Source organism: Salvelinus alpinus, chromosome 14 (assembly GCF_045679555.1).
Source record: "Salvelinus alpinus chromosome 14, SLU_Salpinus.1, whole genome shotgun sequence".
Lineage (NCBI taxonomy): Eukaryota > Metazoa > Chordata > Actinopteri > Salmoniformes > Salmonidae > Salvelinus > Salvelinus alpinus.
In genome coordinates, this window is record NC_092099.1 from 29,414,831 (window position 1) to 29,429,046 (window position 14,216).

The 14,216-nt window shown below is 42.7% G+C and overlaps 1 protein-coding gene across 1 annotated transcript in view; it reads right to left on the bottom strand.

The window, feature by feature from the left end:
• Positions 1–14,216, bottom strand: part of LOC139538724 (follistatin-related protein 1-like) — a 47,080-nt gene that overhangs the window by 19,289 nt on the left and 13,575 nt on the right. Inside the window, exon 3 of the mRNA XM_071341108.1 lies at positions 1,677–1,778. Coding sequence (XP_071197209.1) covers positions 1,677–1,778 — 102 coding nt within the window. The remainder of the gene's footprint in view (positions 1–1,676; positions 1,779–14,216) is intronic.

Here is a 14,216-nt window from a genome sequence, read left to right on the forward strand (position 1 = left end):
TGGTTCGGACAAAGGATCCGCTTCGGGAATGTCGTATTCCTGGTCGTAGTGCTGGTAAGTTGGCATCGCTTTGATATCCAATAGTTCTTCCCGGCTATATGTAATAACACTTAAGATTTTATGGGCTAACAATGTAAGAAATAATACATAAAAAAAAAAAAATACTGCAAAGTTTCCGAACGATTAGAAGTGAGGAGGCCCTCTCTGTCACCGCCATCTTGCCTTTTGTTTCTTTTCAGTAATAAGGCCTGATTCACGCAGTCTCCTCTGAACAGTTGATGTTGAGATGTGTCTGTTACTTGAACTCTGTGAAGCATTTATTTGGGCTGCAATTTCTGAGGCTGGTAACTCTAATGAACTTATCCTCTGAAGCAGAGGTAACTCTGGGTCTTCCTTTCCTGTGGCGGTCCTCATGAGAGCCAGTTTCATAACAGCGCTTGATGGTATTTGCCACTGCACTTGTAGAAACTTTAAAAGTTCTTGAAATTTTCTGGATTGACTGACCTTCATGTCTTAAAATAATGATGGACTGTCGTTTCTCTTTGCTTATTTGAGCTGTTCTTGCCATAATAGGGCTATCTTCTGTATACCATCCCTACCTTGTCACAACACAACTGATTGGCTCAAACGCATTAAGAAAGAAAAAAATTCCACAAATTAACTTTTAAGAAGGCTGTTAATTACTGTTAATTGAAATGCATTCCAGGTGAATACCACATGAAACTGGTTGAGAGAATGCCAAGAGTGTGCAAAGCTGTCATCAAGGCAAAGGGTGGCTACTTTGAAGAATCTCAAATATAAAATATAGTTTGATTTGTTTAACACTTTTTTGGTTACTACATGATTCCATATGTGTTATTTCATAGTTTTGATGTCTTCACTATTATGATACAATGTAGAAAATAGTAAAATAAAGAAAAACCCTTGAATGAGTAGGTGTGTCCAAACTTTTTACTGGTACTGTTTATTTTTTTATTTAATTTTTTAAAATTTTATCCCATTTTCTCCCCAATTTTCGTGGTATCCAATCGCTAGTAATTACTATCTTGTCTCATCGCTACAACTCCCGTACGGGCTCGGGAGAGACGAAGGTCGAAAGCTATGCGTCCTCCGAAGCACAACCCAACCAAGCCGCACTGCTTCTTTAACACAGCGCGCCTCCAACCCGGTAGCCAGCCGCACCAATGTGTCGGAGGAAACACCGTGTACCTGGCCCCCTTGGTTAGCGCGCACTGCGCCCGGCCCGCCACAGGAGTCGCTGGAGCGCGATGAGACAAGGATATCCCTACCGGCCAAACCCTCCCTAACCCGGACGACGCTATGCCAATTGTGCGTCGCCCCACGGACCTCCCGGTCGCGGCCGGCTGCGACAGAGCCTGGGCGCGAACCCTAGACCACTGCGCCACCCGGGAGGCCCCACTGGTACTGTTTATATTTAACATAATATATGGGGGATTGGAAAATATGCAGACAATTACACTGATAGAAGCCACAATCTATCTGCAATATTAAAGCTGATCTAACCCTTTTAAAAAAATGCTGAGCTGAGCGCCACTGTTGATGCGAGTCACATGAAAAAGGTCCTGACTTTTCAAAAATGTTCTTGGTTTCCGACCTTGTCAGGACATTCTGGTGACTTGTGGTCCTGATAATGAACACACACACACACGCCTCACCTCTATACACAAGCAGCTGGGCTCTCCCTTCTCAGTGACGACACACTCTCTTCCTGCTCCACAAAACACATTGGCACACACTTTACTCTTACTCTGCACCTCCTGAGGAAAGAGAAAACACACATTGTTAGTGCTGAAAACAAACACACAGCTTTGGCACATGAGCACACTGTCAGCACAAACACACACACAGATGGGTAGTATTTCTGTTACATGTATTTAAAAAGGTATTATAATTACTTCTGAGTATTCTGTATGTTGTATTGCACTGGGCTGAACTACATTCCAATGTATTTTGTAAGAAGATACCTTGGAAAGCTGTAATTTGTATCCTATTTCTTTATAGCTAACTAAATATAAATGTATAAATGTAAAAATGTATAATTTCAAAGAATGCTGTGTATTACTCGAACGATCTCCACCTCGAAACAAGGCCAATGACAATACCCAGTGTGCTTTGTAGTTGTTCATTTTCACATATACATTTTGGTAATTTAGCAGATGCTCTTATCCAGAGTGAAAACTCATTCAACCAAGGTATATAAACAACAACCTATCACAGTCATAGAAAGTAAGAAGTTTCTGAAACCGTTAATGAGAATGTTGTTGCTGTTCTACAAAATACATGTATAGTAATTAAGTACAATACTTTGCAAAAGTATATTATATTTTATTTTGATACATTGGTCTTTAGGGTCATTTGCAGTTGTATTTTGTAATATATGCACACACAGGACAAAATGCAGCATTTACATGTCTCAGACACAAGGCGCCACTGTTGCCCCATTCTCAGAAGAGCCAGTGTTCTTCAGAATAGAATTAGTGGTTTCACATGTAGGGTGAGGTTCAGTGGGCTCCTATCACACTCCCTATCAGGATACTATCAGTTTCGCTGACGCAATCACATGAAAGAGACAGCATAACTCAGAACCCCTCAGGAACCACAACAAAACATTCAGCACACACACACACACACACACACTGTAACAAATTGCTTGTGAATTTATAGCTAAAAATGTACAGCCATCTACTGGAATTATATATTAACGTACAGTACTGTAAAGAGCAACGCATTATGGGGGCTCAACGGCATTCCACGACACTGCTGTACAATTTTACAGTAAAGCACTGTATTACCTGTTCTGCTGTATATTCACAGCAACATACTGTGAATTATGGTGCATTATGGTAAAATGTTGTGGGAAGGGAAAGAATCGCTGGCTCCTTAACATATATAGAGCCGTGCCTTGTAAGGGGCTATATTTGTTGCACCTGTTAGTGAGAATACTGTACTAATTTAACTGATATGTGGTATTACTGGCCTAATAGGGGCAAACAAATATACAAACATGCATGCTGATGACTGCCTTACTAGAGGGGCACAGTTTTTGTTACAAACTCCCAGAAGACACGGTGGCTATCTCATTGCCATGACAACGGGTAATTGTCCTTAAATGGGGCCAAGGCAGTTCCCTTCCAACAGAGCACAGACAGGTTCTCTCCAACTCTACCTGAGTGAAAGTCTCTCACATTATTCGTGTTTGTGGCAGCTGTTAGTTACCATGTCAACTACGTCATGCTCACCTCAAGAAACGACATAGTGTAAACAGGAAGTGGCCTGCTGTAAAAACCTTAGCCAACACAATGTGGCGATAGGGACAATTCTTATATTAGTAATAAGTCAGTTAAGAACAAATTCTTATTTACAATGACAGCCTACAACAGCCAAACCTGGACCAATTGTGTGCCACCCTATGGGACTCCCAATCACAGCCGGTTGTGATACATCCTGGATTTGAACCAGGGTGTCTGTAGTGACACCTCTAACACTGAGATGCAGTGCCTTAGACCGCTGCGCTACTCGGAAACTTGAGTGTGTGTGGTTCTTCTATCCCTGTGGGGACCGAAAATCTCCAAAAGTCCCCACATGGATAGTTAAACAAGGAAAATGTCTCCCTTGTGGGGACATTTCCCACATCCCCATGAGGACAAAGGCAATTTTAAGCTGATGGGTTAGGCTTAGGTTTACAATTAGGGTTAGAAATAACATACGGGTAAGGGGTTAGTGGTTAGGTTTGGGTTACAGTTAGGGTTAAGTTAAGGGTTAGGGGTTAGGGACAATATGATCCTTAATGTAAATACATTCTAGGTCACCACAAGGATAGAAGAGCTGTGTGTGTGTGTGTGAATAGTAGGAAAATACTAACTGTATATGTATTCTGTGGAAAAGATATGACCTCATACAGAACACACACTAACAGTCTTTGGTTTTGTTCATTCTCTTTATACTTTTAAATGTTTCTCTTGCTCTTTCTTTCCGTTGTTTCTCTATTTCTGTGCCTTTGTCTCTCCTGAAACAACGGCAGTATACTTGCCAAGTCCAGTTCACATGAGCAACAGGCCAGCCAATCACCAGCTGCCAAGCACAGCTCTGGGAGTAGCTTTACAGCCCTCCCAACTACCCCCTCCCTCCTCATTTTCACTGTGTGTGTGTGAGTGTGTGTGTGTGTTTAAAACAGGGTGTATCCACATCTGGAGTCTGAGCTGTGTTTTCCTTTGGGCCCGTTCCCATGGTCTATGTAATTCTTACCCCACCCCTTCCTCGGGTCCCCTGTTCTTCGCTCTCCTCCCTCCCCTGTGTGTTGTGTTAGCGCGTGTGTGTGAGTGAGTCATGGAATGTGGGAGAAATCCCTGAAGGCTCCTGTGACCTGCCATCTCTCCAATCAGCTTTCAGGAAGCTAATGACAGGCTAACATGGAGGTCATATGGGGGCAATACAGCCTGTTGTAGTGTACCAACTACTGACCCTTACCTGAGAGAGAGAGGAGGGGGCTAAACAGCCTATTGTAGTGTACCAACTACTGACCCTTACCTGAGAGAGAGAGGGGGCTAAACAGCCTATTGTAGTGTACCAACTACTGACCCTTACCTGAGAGAGAGAGGAGGGGGCTAAACAGCCTATTGTAGTGTACCAACTACTGACCCTTACCTGAGAGAGAGAGGAGGGGGCTAAACAGCCTATTGTAGTGTACCAACTACTGACCCTTACCTGAGAGAGAGAGGAGGGGGCTAAACAGCCTATTGTAGTGTACCAACTACTGACCCTTACCTGAGAGAGAGAGGGGGCTAAACAGCCTATTGTAGTGTACCAACTACTGACCCTTACCTGAGAGACAACCAGTCTGTTCGTTTGGTGGAAAGGCACACACACACACACACACACACACACACCCCCCTGTTTGGTGTAAAAGTTAAAACACACTCACACATCCCCCTTCCACACAAACCACAGCTGAGGTCATACTATAATACTTCTTAAAATGCCTCCCTGAGGGTTGGTGGAGTAGTGGTCCATTCAAACAGTTAGCTACAGATGGCCAGAGACCAGAGAGAGGAGCCTGTTGAAACCTGCAGTCTCTCTCTCTGATAACCCTAGCAGAGTAATGGATGTGCTGCTGTTGCTTAGTTTAATCTAGCTCCAGCTACACCTCTCCAAATATCACCTGCAGGACCACCTTTCATTTTAGCTAAGAGAGAACAGTTTTTGTTCTACCAGCTCTGAATGGGGAGTTTCTATGGTGACTGGGGATGCGAGGTTCAGAGAGACGCATGTCTTACTGTACTATTGACAGGGAGAAGGTCAAGCATCACCTAGGATTACAGTCATACCAGAAAGATATACATTCATGTACACAACTAGCATACACATGCAAGCATGCACACACACACTGAGGCTCTTAAAATATTGGGTTAAGTAATGGCCTTTGTTTATTTGAACTGATAACGTAAAACATAATCTGTCCAATCTGAGCCAATAGCAGCCAAGAGCTGTCTGGGTGGGATTAATGATTGGCCAATATTAAACCCCAACTGAGCCAATCGGAAACCAGAGCTGTCTGAGTGTGATTAATGATTTGCTTATGAATGTGTATTGATCAGCCTTTAAACATTTTGAGGCACTACAATCTCACTAATCCCTTCCTTCATATCTCTCTCTATCTCCAGGTGAGGGAAGTGTATTCAGACATCACAGCTCTTCTCTACCATTCTCTGTCACTCTATGAGCCATGTAATACATTTTTATTAAAAATGAAAAGATGAAATGTCTGGAGTCAGTAAGTATTCAACCCCTTTGTTATGGCAAGCCTAAATAAATTCAGGACTAAATATTTGCTTAACAAGTCAAATAATAACTCACACCTACCTATCCTGATTTTTGAATGACTATCTCATCTTTGTACCCAACATGTACATTTATGTGTAAGGTCCCTCAGTCGAGCAGTGGATTTTTAAATATTTTTCTCCCCAATTTCGTGATATCCAATTACGATCTTGTCTCATTGCTGCAACTCCCCAATGGGCTCAGGAGAGGCGAAGGTCGAGTCAAGCATCCCTCAAAACACCAAACCGCTCTTTTTAACACCCGCTCGCTTAACCCGGAAGCCAGCCGCACCAATGTGTCGGAGGAAACACTGTTCAACTGACGACCGATATCAGCCTGCAGGCGCCGGCCCGCCACAAGGAGTCGCTAGAGCGCGATGAGCCAAGTAAAGTCCCCACAGCCAAACCCTAACCCGGACGGCGCTGGGCCAATTGTGTGCCGCCCTATGGGACTCTCGGTCATGACCGATTGTGACACTGCCCGGGATCGGACACAGTTTCAACCACGAAGACCCTGGAGGTTTTCCAATGCCTCGCAAAGAAGGGCACCTAGTGGTAGATGGGTAAAAATAAAAAATAAATCAGACATTGAATATTCCTTTGAACATGTTGAAGTTATTAATTACACCTTGCATGGTGTACCAATACACCCAGTCACTACAAAGATACAGGCATCCTTCCTAACTCAGTTGCTGGAGAGGAAGAATACCTCTCAGGGATTTCACCATGAGGCCAATGGTGACTTAAAAATATAATGCCTGTGATAGGAGAAAACTGAGGATGGATCAACAACATTGTAGTTACTTCACAATACTAACCTAATTGACAGAGTGAAAAAAATGACACCTGTACAGAATAAGAATATTCCAAAACATGCATCCTGTTTGCAATAAACACCAAAGTAAAACTATAAAACAATGTGGCAAAGAAATGTACTTTATGTCTTGAATACAAAATACAAAGTGTTATGTTTAGGACAAATCCAACACAACACATCACTGAGTGCCACTCTTCATAGGAAGAAAAAGAGTGATGGGAGGAGGGGACAGAGAGGGAGAAGTGATAGGAATTGAGCAGCAGAAAAAGAGTCAGAAACTGGAAGAAAAAGTAGGGATGGGTGAGAGGTCTGAACTTTACTTTATGTCCTGAACACAAAGAGTTATGTTTGGGGGAAATCCAATACAACATGTCACAGAGTACCACTCTTCATATTTTCAAGCATGGTGGTGGCTGCATCATATTATGGATCTTTTTAAAATTTAACTAGGCAAGTCTGTTAAGAATAAATTCTTATTTTCAATGACAGCCTAGGAACAGTGGGTTAACTGCCTTGTTCAGGGGCAGAATGACAGATTTTTACCTTGTCAACTCAGGGATTTGATCTTGCAACCTTTGGGTTACTAGTCCAACACTCTAACCACTAGGCTACCTGCCACCCCATGCTTGTCATCGGCAAGGAATGGGGAGTTTTTTAGGATAAAAATATACAGAATAGAGCTAAGCACAGGTAAAATCCTAGAGGAAAACCTGGTACAGTCGGCTTTTCAACAGACATTGGGAGACAAATTCACCTTTCAGCAGGACAAAAACAATAACTTAAAACACAAGGCTAAATATACACTGGAGTTGCTTACCAAGACGACATTGAATGTTCCTAAGTGGCCTAGTTACAGTTTGGACTTATACTGAAACCCAATGCAAGACTTGAAAATGGCTGTCTAGCAATGATCAACAATCAACTTGACAGATCTTGAAGAATCTTAAAAATAATAATATGCAAATATTGTACAATACAGGTGTGGAAAGCTCTTAGAGACTTATCCAGAAAGACTCACAGCTGTATTCACTGCCAAAGGGGATTCTAACATGTAAGGACTCAGGGGTGTGAATACTTATGTAAATTAGATATTGCTGTATTTAATTTTCAATACAATTGCAGAAATGTCTAAAAACATGTTTTCACTTCGTCATTATGGGTTATTGTGTGTAGATGTGTGAGAAAAAAAAGATTGAATACATTTTGAATTCAGGTTGTCATGTAATAAAATGTGGAATAAGTCGAGGGGTATGAATACTTTCTGAAGGCACCGTATGCCCATATAAAATATATAAGTAATATACATACAGTACCAGTCAAAGTTTGGAAACACCTACTCATTCCAGAGTTTTTCTTTATTTTTACTATTTTCTACATTGTAGAATAATAGTGAATACATCAAAACTATGAAATAACACATATGGAATCATGTAGTAACCCAAAAAATGTTAAACAAATCTAAATATATTTTATATTTGAGATTCTTCAAAGGAGCCACGCTTTGTGGGGCATCAGTCTTCATAATAATGTTCATTGACGAAACGTGATGTGTGAAGAGGTGATCTCTGTAGTAATGTTAATGCAAGTATGAATTAATGATTAATATGAACATTTACCGTTCTCACTCCAGGAGTGGATTTCCTTTCTTTTTTTGCATAGTTCACAACCTACTACACTTGTGAGAAACAAGTTTTGGTTTATTTAATAAATAACCATCATTTTTTCATTGTCTTATATTTGGAGTGCTCAGTGTGAGCAATGAGACTGTCTGGTTTCTCTGTCCTGATAATGTTGAGGGAGCGCGCTCCTGAGCATGTGTCTGGTTTCTCTGTCCTGATAATGTTGAGAGAGCGCACTCCTGAGCATGTGTCTGGTTTCTCTGTCCTGATAATGTTGAGGGAGCGTGCTCCTGAGCATGTGTCTGGTTTCTCTGTCCTGATAATGTTGAGGGAGCGCGCTCCTGAGCATGTGTCTGGTTTCTCTGTCCTGATAATGTTGAGGGAGCGCGCTCCTTAGCACGCATAGCAGTACCTGGCCAACTGCTCGGAAATGTAGCAAAGTGTTTTTTTAACATCCATTGCGAATTATAATATATTATAATTAAAGTTCCTCACAGTAAGCTATTTAAAAATAATATGAAAAAAACAACCATTCAGATTTCAAACAATTAAGTGTGTTTTCAAAATGCATTTTGCCTCAAGCTCACATTGTAAAGTGGTGGGTGAAGCACTAAAAGCACATGTTCTATTCCAGCAGCAACAAGCTGAGGAGCTGCAGGAGAAATCCAGCTCAAAATAGGCTCTGTATGCTGCACCTGTGTGATAGTTGTGTTGGATAAATGATACATGATGAAAATACACACAGGCCAATTTTATTCCACTAAATTATGCAAATTGACCTATAGATCGATAAGCATGATGGTCAAATGTATTTACATCGACTGGTATTTACAACAATGAATAAAAAGCATTATTTTGCAATGGGATTTATTTTTCACCCGGTCATTTTTTGGCCGGCAACAGTTTTATTTATCGGCTTAAAAAAAAAATCTCTAAAATCAGCAATTGCCGGCTAACGGAAACCCTGGTAGCCTGCGCGCATGCAAACCCAGATCATTAGAGCAGGAAGTATGATATAATGTAGCACCATAAAAGCACTGCATATGGAATGGGAGGTGACGTAGTAAGAAGAAACCAGTGTACACCCACACTTCAAAGTGGGGGTTTAATTTCATAAAATGGGATTACTTCTGCGACTGGTTTACTTTCTCGTTGCGTGTAAAGATGCATGTGCGTCCACGTGTGCGTATTTGTGTGTAATGATCCACTGAGTCAGCAGTTGGATTGATGCTTCCTGTTGTGGGGTCACTTTACAACCTCCATTAGTCCCATCCCAGGATGCACCACTGCACTCATTAGCATACAGAACATTGATAGCCAGTTTAAAGCAAGGATAAAACCCATCCCCCGACTCCTTCTCTGCTCCCTCTCTTTTCACCTGCAACAGAATCTGTAACTACCTTTTAAACAACAGTATTGCTAACAGCAACCACAGTAAAAGGTCAGTGAGATTAGTGTTAATAATCAATGCTATACTTAAGCAATAAGGCATGACGGGGTGTGGTATATATGGCCAATATACCAGGGCTAAAGGCTGTTCTTACGAACAATGCAACGCGGAGTGCCTGGATACAGCCGTTAGTCGTGGTACTGTATATTGGCCATATACCACAAACCCCCAAGGTGCCTTATTGCTATTATAAACTGGTTACCATCGTAATTAGAGCAGTAAAAATAAATGTTTTGTCATACCCGTGGTATACGGTCTGATATACCACGGATGTCAGCCAAATCAGCATTCAGTGCTCGAACCACCCAGTTTATAATTTGAATTAACAAACCAATGCCCATACACATACACCCCTTTACAGAAATGTGTAAGGGGAGTTTAAACGTAATGGCTCACAGACTCTCTGCAACTCACCATGGATGACATCATGCCTATACACCCCTCCCAATGAAACATTCATAGCTCTCAGACACATGTTTCTTATTAAACTCCAACAGGGAAGGGGTGGAAAAAGGAGAGCGAGGGAAAAAAGAGCATGAAGGAAAGGTACTGTACATACTGTAGGGAACAAGAGAGGGTAAGAATATGAATAAAAGGGAGCGTGACAAAATAATCTGAAGAGAGAGGGAGAAAGAGGAAGGGAGGGAGGAAAAGAGTCAGACCAATAGGGGAAGAGATAACAAGTAGAGATTGGTTGGGTGCTCAACTGTGCCTCTGTCAAGGTCTACTGGGGTTTCTCCGGAGCCAAAATCTCATAAATATCTGGGTAAGAGGGTATCTGGGTAAGAGGGACGTTCCCCCAAACTCCCTCCTCTATCCCCGTTTCCTATATCCCTCCCCTCCCTGCTTCTCTACACAACTCCCAGCCTCCCCAGGGTTGTCCTAGCCTATGCACACAACTCAGACACAGTCCAAAGGCCAGTCCAAACCAGGCCAGAGAGAAAGAGAGAGAGAAGAGAGCAGAGCACCTCTCTCCTCGGCTAAGGGACACATTGGAGGATAGCCCAGAGGAAAAAATACTTTACAGCAGTTTTAATTAGAACGTTTTATAATAATTTGGAGGAATATTTTTTTTCCAATGCCAGCTCCTTAATTTCTAAATGTCTACTTTTAATTATCCTGAAACAGACCTGTATCCTACAAAGACTGCATATGGATCTTCACACTTTTCAGCCTAAGTTCCAACTAATCAGGCTTCCATCATCCCTTTACTCCACTGAGTTCAATTTAAAGGAGTTATGGGAGTTATGGAGGGAACCCCTGCTGAGCAACCAGTAGTGAACTGAAATGACCTGCAGTGTATTAGACACCACACTACAGCATGACAGGAATTTCTCATCCTCCTCTGAGATTAAACGCCTGGTTCCTATTCCATGCATTTATATTGGAGTGAGAGAGGAGTGACCAGTATGTAGCTGTGATGAGGAAACAGGATGATATAAGGAACAGTTACAGAGAAAAACGACATCCATACACACAGGCTCTCTGGTAGTCTTTGTTCCATACACATTGGCCGTGTCCGAATATTTGTACTTGCGTTCTAAATAGTAGGCATTTTGGGTATATGAAATAAAACATTTTAAATGAAATATATTTTTTTCAGTATGTGTCACGTCTACTCCCGCTCCTCCCCGCTGGCAGTAGATGTCGCCGGTATACTAACCATCAGTACTGGCATCCATCATTACGCGCACCTGCACGTCATCATGAGGCACACCTGGACTCCATTACCTCACTTATTACCTTCCCTATATCTGGCACACCCTTATGTTCTTTCCCCATTCAGTATTGTGTCTGTGTCTAGGTTAAGACGCCACTACTATGTTGTTTTGGTCCATGTTTGTTGGTTTATTAAATGTGCCACCTGCTTCTCGACTCTTAGCGTCTTCATTACAATATGCTTTAAATACCAGGATGTCATACTCATTTAGGCTTTTCAGCTAGTAGAATTCACTGGACATTATTGAGGAAAATAATTGTCTTTCCAGACCCACATGTTTGACAACAGCTGATTATCAGAGGTGACAAGCTGTAATTTTTCCTTTTTTAAACAGAATGCCGGGAATCAACGCAATTGCACATTAGACTACACATCTCAGTATGTATGAGACAGTATGTTGAATTGTTTTGCTTACTGCATTCATTTTTACTAAACAATACGTTCTAAATAGTATGTAGTACGATTAGTACATAGTATGTCATTTTAGGAAGTAGTAGGCAAGACAGACTTCGGACAAGGCCACAGACCGGTGTTTGAGTCTGGTTCTCTAGCTGTTAAGGCTGTCAATGTCGTTCTCCTCCTCAGACGAGGAGGAGCATGGATCAGACCAAGATGCGGAGAGGTAAGTGTTCATGATTTAATGAAACAACAAGAAAACACTTAAACCTACAAAATAACAAACGTGACTAACCTTAAACAGTCCTGTGTGGTCCAAACACTGACACAGGAAACAAACACCCACAAAACACAGGTGAAACCCAGGCTGCCTAAGTATGACTCTCAATCAGGGACAACGATTGACAGCTGTCTCTGATTGAGAATCATACCAGGCCGAACACAAACTCCCAACATAGAAATACAAACATAGACAAACCCACCCAACTCACTCCCTGACCAACTAAAATGAATACAAAACAAAGGAAAACAGGTCAGGAACGTGACACTAGCCAAACGGAGGGAGAGAAAATACCATCTTGTATTGATCTGTATTTATTTCTTGGAGATGTCGTTTTCTTATATACGTATCTGGAATGGAATCCTTTGTGATGTCATTATAAAGCTGCACATTCCATATCCCGTAAGTCCATGAGATTCAAGATCATGTCAAAAAGGAACGGAAAACAAAGACAAATGGAGAGAGAGGGTGAGAAGGGGGAAAGAGAGAAAGAGAGCAAGGGTGAAAGAGAGAAAGGGTGAGAAAGGGGTAGGGAGAGAGAGAGAGAGGTAGGGTGAGAGAGCGAGAGAAAGAGGGAGGGAGAGAGAATGCGAGAGAGATAAAAGCAGGGGGAGAGAGCTGTAGAAAGGGATAGAGAAAAAGAAATAGCAAAGGAAATAGTGAGAAGAGTGTTAGTCAGGAAGTTGTCATGGCCTGAGCTTATAGGCACATCTGCTGGCTGTTACAATGTCACCAAGAAAATAAAGTCCCTAAAACAGAGTGCCACCAATTGGCCCAGCGTCGTCCTGGTTAGGGGAGGGTTTGGCCGGCAGGGATGTTCTTGTCCCATCTCGCACTAGCGACTCCTGTGGCAGGCCAGGCGCAGTGCATGCTGACACGGTTGCCAGCTGTACAGCGTTTCCTTCGACACATTGGTGCGGCTGGCTTCCGGGTTAAGTGGGCATTGTGTCAAGAAGCAGTGTGGCTTGGTTGGGTTGTGTTTCGGAGGATGCAAGGCTCTCGAACTTCACCTCTCCCGAGTCCGTACAGGAGTTGCAGCGATGAGACAAGACTGTAACTACCAATTGGATACCACGAAATTGGGCAGAAAAACAAAACCAGAGTGCCACCACCGCCCTACCTAACCCAGTTGGCACATGACACACTCAGGACAATGACACCTCTGTCCTGTTGCCTCCATTTCCATTGCTAAATCCAAGGAGAAGGCTTCTCTTTCTTTCTCTGTCCATCTCTCTCGTGCTGATTTTGTGTTCCACTTTCATTATCCATACCCTCACCTTTCCTTCTTTCCTGTATCCCTCTTTATGTGAAAATCTCTTCTTTCTGTTGTAAATGATCCTTTCTCTCCTTCCCAGCTCACCACCCTGCCCCTCTCTCCCTTATCCTACCTTCTCAATCCCTCTCTCTCTCTCCCTCTCTCTCCACCCCACTTCTCTCCCTGCCTGTTCTTGGCAGCCCTCCAGTCTGTCTGGGTGGGAGGGCTCAGACCCAGGCCCAGACCAGAGGAATTGGTAGTTTCCCTGCCCCAGACACTACTCCCTCCATGGGGCCATAGTCAGGGCTAATGGCTGAAAGTGTGTTTGGCAAAGGAAGTGGGCCTGTTTGCAGACCTCTACAGTATAGGATGGGATATGTAGAATGGACAGACATTTTGTGGACTGGAATGTTCAGATGCATGTTGGAGACCACTGTTATCATCAAAGTTCAATACACTGTGTCAATTCAAGTGTTCCGCCGAGTCGGATAGGTCCGTGTCCATTTTCTACATTGAAGTATTGTGTCATAAACCATTTCATATTGAAGCTGCACTGAAATTAGGCTGTGTGTGTGTGTGTATTTTGTGTGTCTCCCAAGGCTCTGCTTGGTATTAATTGCCCGCCAATTTGGACCCGATGTTTGGGCATGCTGCCAAGTGCTATCTTTGTGCCTGGTCCTATCCCATGACACACACACACACACACACACGAGATGAAGAGAGATGGAGCTACCTACAGAAAAGAGAGGCTAGAGAGAGAGAGGATGGTGTTATAAAGCAACCATAGAAGGCAGTGAGGCATGACGTCTTTGTACTGTGTGTCCGCGTGTGCGTGTGTTTCC